The 13,058-nt window shown below is 41.9% G+C and overlaps 1 protein-coding gene across 3 annotated transcripts in view; it reads left to right on the forward strand.

Moving 5' to 3' along the window:
- INPP4B (inositol polyphosphate-4-phosphatase type II B) overlaps window positions 1–13,058 on the forward strand; it is a 514,637-nt gene that overhangs the window by 350,419 nt on the left and 151,160 nt on the right. For all 3 annotated transcript variants that reach the window (XM_030563920.1, XM_030563921.1, XM_030563922.1), the window contains one exon: window positions 5,325–5,429. In XM_030563920.1, coding sequence (XP_030419780.1) covers window positions 5,325–5,429 — 105 coding nt within the window. The remainder of the gene's footprint in view (window positions 1–5,324; window positions 5,430–13,058) is intronic.

Raw genomic sequence — 13,058 nt, forward strand, 5'->3', positions numbered from 1 at the left:
CTAAGGTTAGAACACTTGGAGCTAGGTTGAGAGTTCCTAGCTGCTGGGCTTCCTGTCCTAGGGTTAGTGCTCCTAAGGTTAGGGCACTTGGAGCTATGGTTTGGGCTCCTATAGATAGGGCACTTGGAGCTGGGGTGAGGGTTCCTATGGGTAAGGCTTCCCTCCCTAAGGTTAGAGTTCCTATGGGTAGGACACTTGGAGCTAGGGTTAGGGTTTCTAAGGGTAGGGCTTCCCGCCCTAGGATTAGGGTTACTAAGGGTAGGGCGCTTGGAGCTAGGGTTAGGATTCCTATGGATAGGGCGCTTCAAGCTAGTGTTAGGTTTCCTATGCGTAGGGCCCTTGGAGCTAGGTTTAGGGCTTCTCTGCATAGGGCTTCCTGCCTAGGTTTAGGGTTCCTATGGGTAGGGCACTTGGCGCTAGGGTTAGGGATCGTATGGATAGGGCTTTCCGTCCTAGGGTTAGGATTCCTGTGGGTAGGGCACTTGAATCTAGAGTCAGGGTTCCTATAGGTAGGGTTCCCGCCCTAGAGTTAGGATTCCTCAGGTTAAGTCACTTGGAACAATGGTTAGGGCTCCTATAGGTAGGGCACTTGGAGCTAGGGTGACGGTTCCTATGGGTAAGGCCTCCCACCGTAGGGATAGGGTTCCTATGGGTAGGACACTTGAATCTAGAGTCAGGGTTCCTATGGGTAGGGCTTCCTGTCCTAGGGTTAGAGTTCCTATGGGTAGGGTATTTGGAGCTAGAGTTAGGGTTCCTAATGGCAGGGCACTTGGAGCTAGGGTTAGGGTTCCTTGGGGTATGGCCCCCTGCCCTAGGGTTAGGGTTCCTGTGGGTAGGGCACTTGGAGCTAGGGTTAGGGTTTGTATGGATAGGGCTTTCCGCCCTGGTGTTAGGGTTCCTGTGGGTAGGGCACCTGGAGCTTGGGTTGGGATTCAAGTGGGTAGGGCACTTGGAGATAGGATTAGGGTTCCTATGGGTAGGGCACTTGGAGCTCTGGTGAGTGTTCCTATGGGTAAGGTTTCCCGCCCTGGGGTTAGGGTTCCTAAGGGTAGGTCACTCGGGGCTAGGGTTAGGGTTCCTATGGGTAGGGCTTCCCGCCTTAGGGTTAGGGTTCCTAAGAGTAGGACACTTGGAAATAGTGTTAGTTTTCTTTTGAGTAGGGTGCTTGGAGCTAGAGTTAGGGTTCCTATGGATATGGCGCCCTCCCCTATGGTTAGGGTTCCTATGTGTAGGGCACTTCGAGCTAGGGGTTGGGTTCCTAAGGGTAGAGCACTTGGAGCTATGGTTTGGGTTCCTAAGGGTAGAGCACTTGGAGCTAGGGTTAGGAGTCCTAGCTGCAGGGCTTCCCATCCTAGGGTTAGGGTTCCTAAAGTTAGGGCACTTGGAACTATGGTTGGGGCTCCTATTGGTAGGGTACTTGGAGCTAGGGTTAGGTTTCCTATGGGTAGGGCTTCCTGCCCTAGGGTTACGGTTCCTAGGGGTATTGCACTTGGAGCTAGGATTAGGGTTCCTAAGGATAGAGCACTTGGGGCTATGGTTACGGTTCCTAAGGGTAGGGCAATTGGAGCTAGGGTTAGGGTTCCTATGGGTAGGGTGCCCCGCCCTAGGGTTAGGGTTTCTATGGGTAGGGTACTTGGAGGTAGGGTTAGGGTTCGTATGGGCAGTGATGAGGTGCCAAAATATTAACAACCGGTTTCCTCCTCGTCACCCCATTAGATACTCCTGCCCCCCCCGGGACTCCTGCCCCATGCAAACCTCCACCTACCTTGACAGCCTTCCCTTGCCTTGCCCCATCCACCCCCCTGCTCCCCCATCCAACCCCAGCTCCTTCCTGACTGCTCTTCCAGGACTCTTGTCCCCATTCAATCCGCTGTTCCCTGCCCTCTGACCGCCCCGACACCAATCTATCCCCCCAACTCCCCTGCCCTGTATCCAACACCCTCTCCATGCTCCCTGCCCCCTTACCGTGCTGCCTGCCCCCTTACCGTGTGGCCTGGAGATGGGGATCGGGGCAGGACCGGAGCCGGGGCTCCCAGCTGGCCGGGTCCGGGCCGGAGCCGCGCCGCCCAGCCGGCCAAGGACAGGACTGGGCCAGAAGCGCGCCGCCTGGCCAGCCGAGGTCGGGACTGGGCCTAAGCCGCGCCGCCCTGCTGGCCACGACAGGGACCAGGCTGGAGCTGCGCCAACCTAGGATGGGGTCGGGAGCCAGACCTGAGCCGTGTGGCGCCTAGTGCCCTCCTTGCACCCCCGCTCCCCTGCCTCAGCTCACCTGCGGGAAGCTGCTGCTTTCTTCTCAGCTCTCCCAGGCTTCCCACGCTAACAGCTGGTTCGCGGAAAGCCAGGGAGAGGGAGGAGAAGCCTCGGAGCGTTCAGGGGAGGAGGCAGAGGCAGAGTGAGGTGAGCTGAGGCCAGGGGAAGGGAAGGGAGCTGCTGGGGCTTTTGTTAAATTTAAAAGCTCTTTTCAAACATGTCCTTCACAGGAGAACCGGTTCTAAAAGGGCTTCTAATTTTAACAACTGGCTCCCACAAACGGATGGGAACCGTCTCCAGCTCACCACTGATTAGGGGCACTGTCCAAATAAATTCTGCAGTCAAGGCATACCCTTTAGAGGCATAGTGCAGAACTTCAGCTTAGGGGTGAGTGGATGGGAGTACTAACATGGCTTTAAGCCACTTTTGTGCCTATCTGATCCTGGGCTTATCTAGGGGCTGGAGAGGCCCCTGGTGTAACTTAGGCCCTGGTCTGAGTTATGACAATTTCCTGGGCTGCAGACCTGTCTGGAATCTCCTGGCACACCCATGTGCCAGTGCTTGCAAGGTGCCCCTGAAGAGGCAGCTGTCTATAGTTCCTATCCCAAGGGAATCCTTCTCTGTCCAAACGTAGAGCTTTTAGGTCTCCTTTGTGATTCTCCAGCCCTATTATACAGTGTAAAGTGGGGTGAGGATCTCACCCCTTGATATTGATCCCTTGAGTATATGATGCAGCCTTCAATTACATCATCACATACTGTTTCTTTGGTAATACACTACAGCATCATACCATTTGTATGCATCTTGAGATATACTTTTTATTCTTTTATACTGTAATTTCATTATCTTAAAGGTATATCTTTATTGATAGTTTAAGTCTCTTCAAGAAATGTAGCAATAGTTTTCTCAGCACTCATATACTAAACAGTTTTTGTTTTTTTTACCCAAAACACAGACGTCATTATGTATAATGTTATAACTCAGGGGATAAGATTTAGCTAATTTAGCTGTGAAGTTAGGTGTCCTATATCTGTAACAATATACTTTCACTATTCTCTGTTGTGTGGTTGGGTCCCAATCCTTCAGAGACTTATACACAACCCTTCCTCTGGATTTACTGAAAATTCTCTCTGTCTCTCTCTCTCTCTCTCATTCTGTCTCTCTCATCTTATATATATTTTCACACAGACAGAATGTTTCATTCTGTTTTACACTCCCCTCAAAAAATTCCGTTTCATTCTACATCATATCAATTATTTATGCAAAAGTACTCTTTGATATCTTACAGCTAGATACTATGAGGTGCTAAGCGCCTCCTTTGAGACATTGATTGCTGTCAAATTGAGTCTTTACAGCCTTGTCTGAAAACTGAAGCCTGTAAAGTTCTTGGTATTTCTTCCATGATATTTGCTAGATTTGTACAGTATGCCGGAATTACCACTGCTTTTCATTGATAAAGTGTAAAAATACCAAATATCTCATATATATCATAACCATAAGGAAACATTTCTGCCTGTGCTGCTGATTTATAGCTACACTGTCAGTGGTGTCATTTCCCTGTCTTGCACTGACAACATCAGTATGTGTCCCAATCCCCTTCACAATCAAATCGGTACAGCCATTTCCTTCACTGTAAACCTAGTGCTGGTTTTATAATAGCTTTCCTCCTCTCATTTTTACAAATTATCAATTAAGTTTTCTTGTTTTTCTTGTCACATATCAGAATGTTTCTGTAGAACAAAGTATTGGTTCCTGTGTACAGTCTCAGCACCCATTATTTGTTTTCATTTGTTTTTATTATAATTTTTTCTCCCTCGGTCAGTTTTTTTCCCATAGACTACATTGCACTCTTCTCTCCCACAAAAGGATTCATCTTTCCACGTTATTTTCAGAAATGTGTCCCTAGACTTTTTCAGTTAAATAAGATGATAATGCGTAATAACATCAAGTGTATATTTTAACTTTCCCTTTAACCTTTTCTTCTTTATTGGCTATAAGGGAGAAAAAACAAGAAAAGGAGTGTGATGTTTCTTATTAGCATGTAAAAAAATAAGGTTCAGAAGTCTCTGTGGTCATATATTTATATGACCACACAAAGCTGGTTTATTTTCATTGTTTAGAGGTAAATGTAGGATTAAAGAAACACTTTCAAGATTGTGAAACCCAAAATATTACTCACGGTACCTTTAAAATTGCAAATATAATTTTGCTACAATTTCTGAATCTTTCTTTTTTCCCCTAAAATAACTTTGAATGGAAATGGAAAATGCCCATACTCCTGTGTGGTCTTAGAAAAACAAAGTCAGAATAGCATATCTCTGCAAGCACTACAAATAAAGATAATTTTCAGTATAGTGCCTAATCATAAGAACAGGCAGGCGTAGAAAGGGCAAATTAGAGGCTACTACATCATGTGTACATAGCATCAAAAATCAGCTGGTAAATTAGCTTTTTGGCCTGCTAGCATTGACAGTGTTCTTTTAAACATTTAAACTAACTATCTTATACTTTGGATGTGATGATTATGAAGTGTATAGTCAAATCTTTTCAGCACATTGTGAGTAGTTTATCATCACGTCATTTTAGAAAGGCTTATTTATAATGATTCCTACTGAAATGTGAACAATTCAAAGTTTTTTGTTTGCACTTTCAGGAAAGAACAATATTCTAGTCAGTGCATTCGTTTTGCTTTAAAAAAACCCCGAAAGTTCTCACTTGATAGTGGAAATATGTAATGTCATAATTCCATGCTCCTGTATTTTTAGCACAATATAAACTTAATATATGTTAACTGTGGCATCATTTCCAGCATGCTGTGGACAAATTCCAGGCAGCAGGAACAATGTCTCTCAGAAATTTGATTGTTCTGTGAATTAAAAGCTGTTTTGTTGACTAGAAAATGGATGCATGCTGAGACGCAGTTAGCAAACCATTCTTTTCTTAATACACGATTACACGTTGGAAGTAAATTAAAGAATGCCACTAACATACAAGTATTGTCCTAACATTTAAAAAAAAGACAAAACATCTGCTGGGTGTTTGAGATAATGATTCTTTAAACTTTTGTTTTCTAGGATCTTCTTTCAAATCAAGCTGTAGTAAAGGAGAAAAGATACTAGAATTTGTTCCAATAAATCTCCATCTGCAGAGAATGCATGTGCACAGTCCTCGGTTGAAAGGTAAAATATATTCCAGAGAAATGCTCTAATTGTGTCATACTATAATGGGGTTTATAAATAATCAGAATGTTTATTTTTCTTTTTAACCCTTTATAAACTCCATGCATTTTAACTCATAGCACTGCTGTTCAAAAATCTGCAGTTTCTTCTATAGTAAACCATTGTAACTTGATAAAGAAGAATGGTGCTTAGACAGGTGTGTCTTCAGGTTAGGCACTATATTCTCAATAGTACTAAAACACTTTTTTCATATAATGCCATGTCTTGGTCACTTTGAAGTAATTGGGCAATTTTCCTTTGACTTCAGTGGAACAAGATTTGGCACATGCTGTTTAAATTTAGTCAACATGGTCCATGAAATGGTATGATAGGGAAGTAGTTAAATGGCTTGGTTTCCTTTTCATTAACTCCTTTTCATTACAATAGGCTTTTCAGTAAATATGTGTGCAACTGGCTGGTTTCCCTGAATAATATGTGGATTACATGGATTTTAGGGCTGAGAGATTAGAGAGAAAAATTAGTCACAAAAATTATAGTGCCTTACAAAGAGAATTTTTCTTAAGCTCTGTTTGCAATTGTTTTGTTTGCTTTTGATCAATATTCATCTAAGGAAAGATTTGTTTGTTAAAATGTTTGTGGAAAATGAATTCTTAAACCTTAGCTGAGATTTATATAATCATAAAACATAAGCAGAAATGAAGTTTAGGTCATCTGATCAAGGAAGAGAAACTATACCATGTACATGGGGTAACCAGTCACACAGCTCAAGCATTCGGTTATGGATATTGAATTTTCAAAGAAATATATGCAGCAAACTATTAACAAGTAAACCACAGGCTGTAATTTGTTTGCATAAAATAGTAAACAATTTCAGACAGTGTACAAATTTCTAACAAATGCGGTATGTTGCTGTTGCGTTAATGAACAAGGAAAAGGATCAAATTCGCTCAATAAATTGTGTGTTATTAACCAGTATTGTAGTCATGTAATAATTATAGCAGTAATTATAAGATAAAGGAGTGGAATTGATAGCAGGAATGCTAGAGACCTATAGGTCTAGACCTATAAGAATAGCTTAAGCAGTTAGTATAAGTATAAGGCTTTATAGCCTGAGTAGGAGTAATTGCTCAAAGAGTTAGGATATTTAAGTGAACTGACAGTAACTGTAAGTCACGAGATGGTATAAGACTATTTATTGTTTTGTCATAATCACAAGTGTTGCAAACTGCTGATTGGTACAAACTGCCTTCTCACAGTTACCTATCTGAGTATTTTTGGAGGAGAATATTATCAAAGTAATATTACCATAGTAATTCAACTGATGTATATGCTAAAAAGTTTTGTGTAATTAATATACTAGCCTATAGAATAAGGGCACCCCAATATTATGAGGGTGAGGAAGTTAGGATATGTTAAAGGAGGGAAGAGCTATGCATACGTATGCGTGAGGAGGACCATCAAGGCCTATAAAACATCTGGTCTCAGCTCAGATACAGCTGTTGAACTTCATCCACATGCCGGAGTTAGACTAGGATCTATCTCAACCCTTAGAGCTTTTCCCAAGGATAGAATGATAGAGTGACTATGTATATACCTGGCAATGGTGCCAGTTGCTCCGACAGTTTTATATTACATTGTTTTACTTGTTGAGATTGTTTTATTTATTGGACTAATCGTAATCATAACACTTTTACAGTTACACAAGATCTTCCCTGAGTGTGAGTGTTGCTGTCATGGCTGTGTCCCATCGGGCTCCTAGAGTAATTCTTATAAGAGTGGGCCTGATCTTGAGACAAGAACCTACCAAATTAGAGTCCTAACTGAGTAAACTAAGCCAATAACCTAATCAATGAAAATCAAAAGATCAGGCAACAATATGGAAAAAGCAAAATTCTAACAAGGCCAATGAGTTTTGTGAAGTCCTATGTGTTCCATATGAATTTGCATGCAATAGGATTTGCAGGGAATGGTTTCATCCAGAAGGCTTATCACATGACCAACTGTCACAAATTTTATTATAAAACCAAAACGAAGCTTCAAAATTCAGTCTGAAAAAGTACCTGCTGCTCCAGTGACAGTAAAGGGTTTCACTTTCCATTTTGCTCTAATGTTTATGGGCCCTTGGGGTTAGAGTCCATTCTTTTAAGCTTGCAGAACTATATTTAGGCAGTAGTGTTCCTTGTACAAAATGTTTGCAGGGAGAACGAGCACTGTTTACCTTCTGTAGAGTATATTTTGTATGCTGAGCAACAGAGAAAGCTATTACAATAAAAGAAGCTAAGTGGCCAGCTAATTTTTTCCTTTATTCTCCATCAAAATTATCTGCCAAATCCTGAAGGCCATACTCAGACAAAATGCCCATTGACATTAATGAGTATTTTGCCTGAGTAGATGTCAGGATTTGGACCAACGTTAAAACTTTATGAAGGATGTAGGACTAATTCCACTGAAATGTCTTAAGGCTTTACTAACTGCCAGCTATCGATTTAGTGTGACCTATGGGGAAGCTGAGAGTTTCTGGCACTGAATACAGGCTTTGAGAAATTAAGCAGTTGCTACTAAGTTCCTTTACAGAAATCTGAAGGATTCTGTTTTAATAAGGGTCTATTTCTGAGATGAATAATTAGTAATAGTAGGGGCCTTATTTTTACAAATGCTGAACACCCCTAGCAACAGTTGAAGTCAATGAGAGTTGTGGATGCTCAGCCCCTCTAAAACTCGGGTCCTGAGGGGTAGATTTGAGTTAAAGGGACAATGGAATCTTTGATAGTGTTTATGGAATTGCGGTGAACAAGGATTTCAGCTGTAAGATTTTTATTTTTGTTGTGATTTTCCTTGAGCTACCAATGAGTTGTTTGGTATTATATGCAGTTTCATACTCGTTATTGAACTAGTTGTGGGGCTTATTTTACAGAAAGTGTGTATGATCATTTTTGCATTGGGAAGTTAGTTGCTGAGATAGTATGTTATGAAGGGATTTGTTAAAGATCGATGCTTGGTAGAGTCAGGATATAGGGCTGAGGTGATGGGATTTTAAATAAGAGTTGGTTTCTCTGATGATAGTTTGTGTTAATTTCCAATGTGATGTGAGATGTTCTCTGGGCACTTTTCTTTCCCTTGCTTCTTTTTAGGTTGTCTCTCATCACTCTAGCTTCATTGACAGAGAGTGTGAGAAAGTGGTAATGTTCTTCATGTTTCCCTGAATAATGTGTGCGCGCCTCAGTTTCCCCTATGTGTTACTCAAGTATCTAGGTGGTGGGACAAAGGTTTGTGATACTTGCAGAGGCCCGTAGAGGGAAGATGTGACTGCCATCTGGCTGCCTGGGCACAGACAATGGGCGACGCTGTGTATCTTGGCAACTGATAGTCAGGGCCCATCCTCTGTGAGAATCAGCCGGAGGTGTTCGAGGACCAAGTGAGAGGTGGAGGCTAGGTGACCTGTTTTCCCGGGAAAGAGACACAGGAAGGAGGAGGGCAGCTAAGTGTGACTGAGGCTGGACTGCTGGAAGCTGGTCAGTTTCCTGTTGGGACTTGGGGGCGGAAGGGAAACCCTGTGCTCTGGATCCCCCTAAGATGGACTTTGATGAATATTCCTAATTTCTCTGCTGACAAGATCTGTTCTGTGCTGTGTTCCCAATGACTAATAACCCCTTCTGTTTTACCTCACTGGCTGAGAGTCAGTGCTGATTGTGGAGGTGGGGCAGAATTCATATGGCCAGCATTTTTCTGTGCCCCTCACACAGAAAAAGGCAAAAAAAAAATCTGATGGGGACATGCGCCTCTTCGCCGGCAGTGCATCTGTTCCAGCGTGCTTGGAGCAGCCTCAGAGATGGGGGAGGTGGGCTGTGTATACGTGCCTGTGTGGTTGATCACCGGGGGGGGGATGCGGGCTGGGCATACATGCATGCCAACAAGAGAGAGAGAAAGAGAGACTTTGTCCCTCTTGCTTGCTACTGCAGCTTGCTGGCGTGGAAAGGTAAGGCTTTTTATTGTGCACAATGCAGGCTAGCGGCAGAAATGTAGCAGCCTGCCTGTTAGTTAATTGGTCTCATTGTCTGAGGCACAAATGTAGCAGCCTGCCTATGTACTAACATTGTTAATGTTCCTATTGTTAGTTAATTGTTCCCATTCTCCGTCAATTCCCCCAGGATCATAAAACTTGTGAAAATTTTTAGGCCTCTACATTGCCAGAGTAATATAACGGAGCCTTATAAATGACAATAAGGGAATCCTCAGCCAGGAAGATCTATGCTATTTCTCGCTTTTTTCCTGTGCCAAAGTGGCACAATGAGGTTAGACAGCAGCTCAGGATTTATTTTAATTACCCATTTAAAAAAAAAAAGATTTTGAGGGCAAATAAAACATTTACCAAATCAATAAAACATCAGGACAATCAGAACCAAGCACTTCCCAAAGTACCCAGGCAGGACCAGGACAGTGATTAGCAAAAGTGTATGACTTGCATGTGTGAAAGTCTGAGCAATTTAAAATGACATTCTACTTTTTTTTTTAATGTTTGGTGTTCTGTAATGTAATTTTAATGGACATCCAGGATTATAACTGGAATGCAGGGTATTAGTTACCAAGTGTTTGTAACTTAAGTTTCATGTGTTTAGGAAATGATGGACAGTTATTGTAACTTTTTTCTGTATTGTAATTTAAATAAATGACCAAAACAATTGAAACTGGTGTGATTATATTGCATTATTTTGACAAATAAAATGTGCATCATTTTGCAGAATTTAGAATTTTTTGGCACAGAATCCCCCTAGGAGTATTTAATATTAGGTGGCAAGAGAATTTTTGTCTGACTTGGCTACTATATTGTTTAATCTTTTAAAACGATCAGGTGCTTAGGGACATTCATGCTAGATGCATTTTTTATAGATTTAAATATAAATAAATCAAGGCACATGTATCTACCAAAACTTAACTATAAAGCTAATTTCCCAAAATGTAAATAAATAAATGAATATATAGCTCTGCTGTAATAAAGCAGAACTAATGCTGTCGTGTCTCATAATGACAAACTAAATAACCTCCAGTAAACTTCAGGTGCTCCTAGACCACTGACTTAATTTTTCATCCTAATTCATTGTGTCAATGTATTGTAATAGCTAGCAATAACTGTTTCTTAGCTTACTAACCAGACCAGTTAGAGCACCAAATGCAAATAACCACAGATCCTATTGAAAATATAGAAAGTTTTCATATTCCCTCCACAGGGTCTTAAAAGGGGTGGGGGATAGATAGGCCCCATACTAGCAATGGGGGATAGATAGGCCCCATACTGGGAGGTAGCCTGTAGACTCAGTGGCCCAACCCCCACTGCCTCTATTGTCAGGCTTGGATAGGGGAGTTAAAAGGGGAGACTTAGCCCTGTGCAGGACAGACCAGGGAGGAGAACAGAGCTCTGCTTCTCTTGATGGGACAGAAGCCTAATTGCAGTCCATAGACTGAGCTGCCTTGCCAGCCAGATGAGCCCCTGTTAGAATGGATGACAAGCACCTACAAGAATCAGCAGACACATGGACTGTTTGGAGATAAACCTAAAACAGAAAGACGAGGTTTGTTGGACCACTGTGTTCTGAGTTGTGAGGGGTTTTGTCCCGGATTTCCTTGGACCTTAATACCCTGGAATGGGTAGCAGAGAGGCATGCCTTGATCAGAGGGTCTGTTATCTAGGATCTCACAGAGACAGCCAGAGGTGATGCTAGCTCACTGGGGCCCCTAAGTAGGAATATCCCAACTGAAAAGCACATAATAAAAGCAAGTAGGGGCTCCCCTTGAGTGCTTGGGGGCCTAAACAATTGTTTAGTCTGCTTATGCCTAGCCCTGGCTTTGGAGGCAGTCACCTACCAGCAGAGACCTGCAGCTGAGTGCGTTGTGCCTTGATGGGCCACAAGAGGTGCCACAAAGGCAACCCATGCAACACAAGGTGTAATTTTGTGTCATATGTCAGTTGTCAGTGTTTAGTACGGAATACCTTATCTGTACTACTTGCATATAATTTTTAGCATCATCTTATACAGGTAAAAGATATGTTTAATGAAATTTGTCCATTGAGAGAGAGAGAGAGAGATAGTAAGAAAGTCAAGGCTTACTGATCAATTGATATCAGTACATTGATAAATTGATGACATTTTGTTCTAAATTGTAATACAAATGCAGAAATCGCACCTTTGAAGGCTCTAACATTTTCCTGGTACATTGACTGTAAACAGAACCCAAAGTACTTGACCTCTACTAACTGTACAAACTATAAAATTATAATCACCTACCACTATGGATGAGCATCCACCATTTGGCTGGAATGTGGGAACTGTTTACTGTTTAACAGCAAACCACACAACAATTTAATACAAGAAGTGAAGAATACAGTATCTTACTGAAACCACACAAGGGATTTGGATAGGCACGCTATAAGTACACAAATTTGAATGTGGGCAATATCCTGTGAAAGCACAATCAATTCTTTAAACTCCACAAGAGCTCAGAATCTTAATTTTATGTCTCAGATGAAGGCACCCCCTCAGCAGCACAACACTGTGTAGATATATTTTTAAACAGCGACTTTGAAAAAAGAGCACCACGTATTGAATCAACAATAAACTTTTTTTTTTGTGCCCAGTACCTGGATTTTTCTTAGCGTTTCCCATCTTCTATTACCTGCCTGATGCCACTTAGCTTGTGAGTTATGACAAGCAGACAACTGTTAGAATCTTCTTCTAAAATTGATTTAGTTTTAAAGGAGTGGATTAAGTTTTCTTAGGCATAATTTCCAAACATTCTTATCTTTTTTTTTTGTTTATGTCATAACTATAAAGGGAAAGGAACAGCTCTCCTGTGTACAATACTATAAAATCCCTCATGGCCAGAGACACCAAAATCCTTTTACCTGTAAAGGGTTAAGAAGCTCAGGAAACCTGGCTAACACCTGACCCAAAGGACCAATAAGGGGACAAGATACTTTCAAATCTTGGTGGGGGGGAAGTCTTTTGTTTGTGCTCTTTGTTCTGAGGGTTGTTCGCTCTTGGGACTAAGAGGGACCAGACATCAATCCAGGCTCTCCAAATCTTTCTGAACCAGTCTCTCATATTTCAAACTCGTAAGTAACAACCAGGCAAGGCATATTAGTTTTATTTTTGTTTTCTCAACTTGTAAAGGTTCCTTTTTATCTGAGAGGATTTTACCTCTGTTTGCTGTAACTTTAAACCTAAGGCTAGAGGGGGTTCCTCTGGGCTATATGAATCTGATTACCCTGTAAAGTATTTTCCATCCTAATTTTACAGAGATGATTTTTACCTTTCTTTCTTTAATTAAAAGCTTTCTTTTTAAGAAGCTGAATGATCTTTCCTTGTTTTAAGGTCCAAGGGGATTGGTCTGGACTCACCAGGAATTGTTGGGGGAAAGGATGGTTAAATTCTCCTTGTGTTAAGATCCAAGGGGTTGGATCGGTGTTCACCAGGAACTTGGTGAAATAGTCTCTCAAGGCTACCCAGGGAGGGGAAGGTTTTGGGAGAAAAGAGGGTGTTCTAGACTAAGAAATCTGAATGGTGGCAGCGAAACCAGATCTAAGTTGGTAGTTAAGCTTAGAAATGTTTATGCAGGTCTCCACATCTGTACCCT

The sequence above is a fragment of the Gopherus evgoodei genome, chromosome 5, assembly GCF_007399415.2.
Source record: "Gopherus evgoodei ecotype Sinaloan lineage chromosome 5, rGopEvg1_v1.p, whole genome shotgun sequence".
In the NCBI taxonomy this organism is placed as follows: domain Eukaryota; kingdom Metazoa; phylum Chordata; order Testudines; family Testudinidae; genus Gopherus; species Gopherus evgoodei.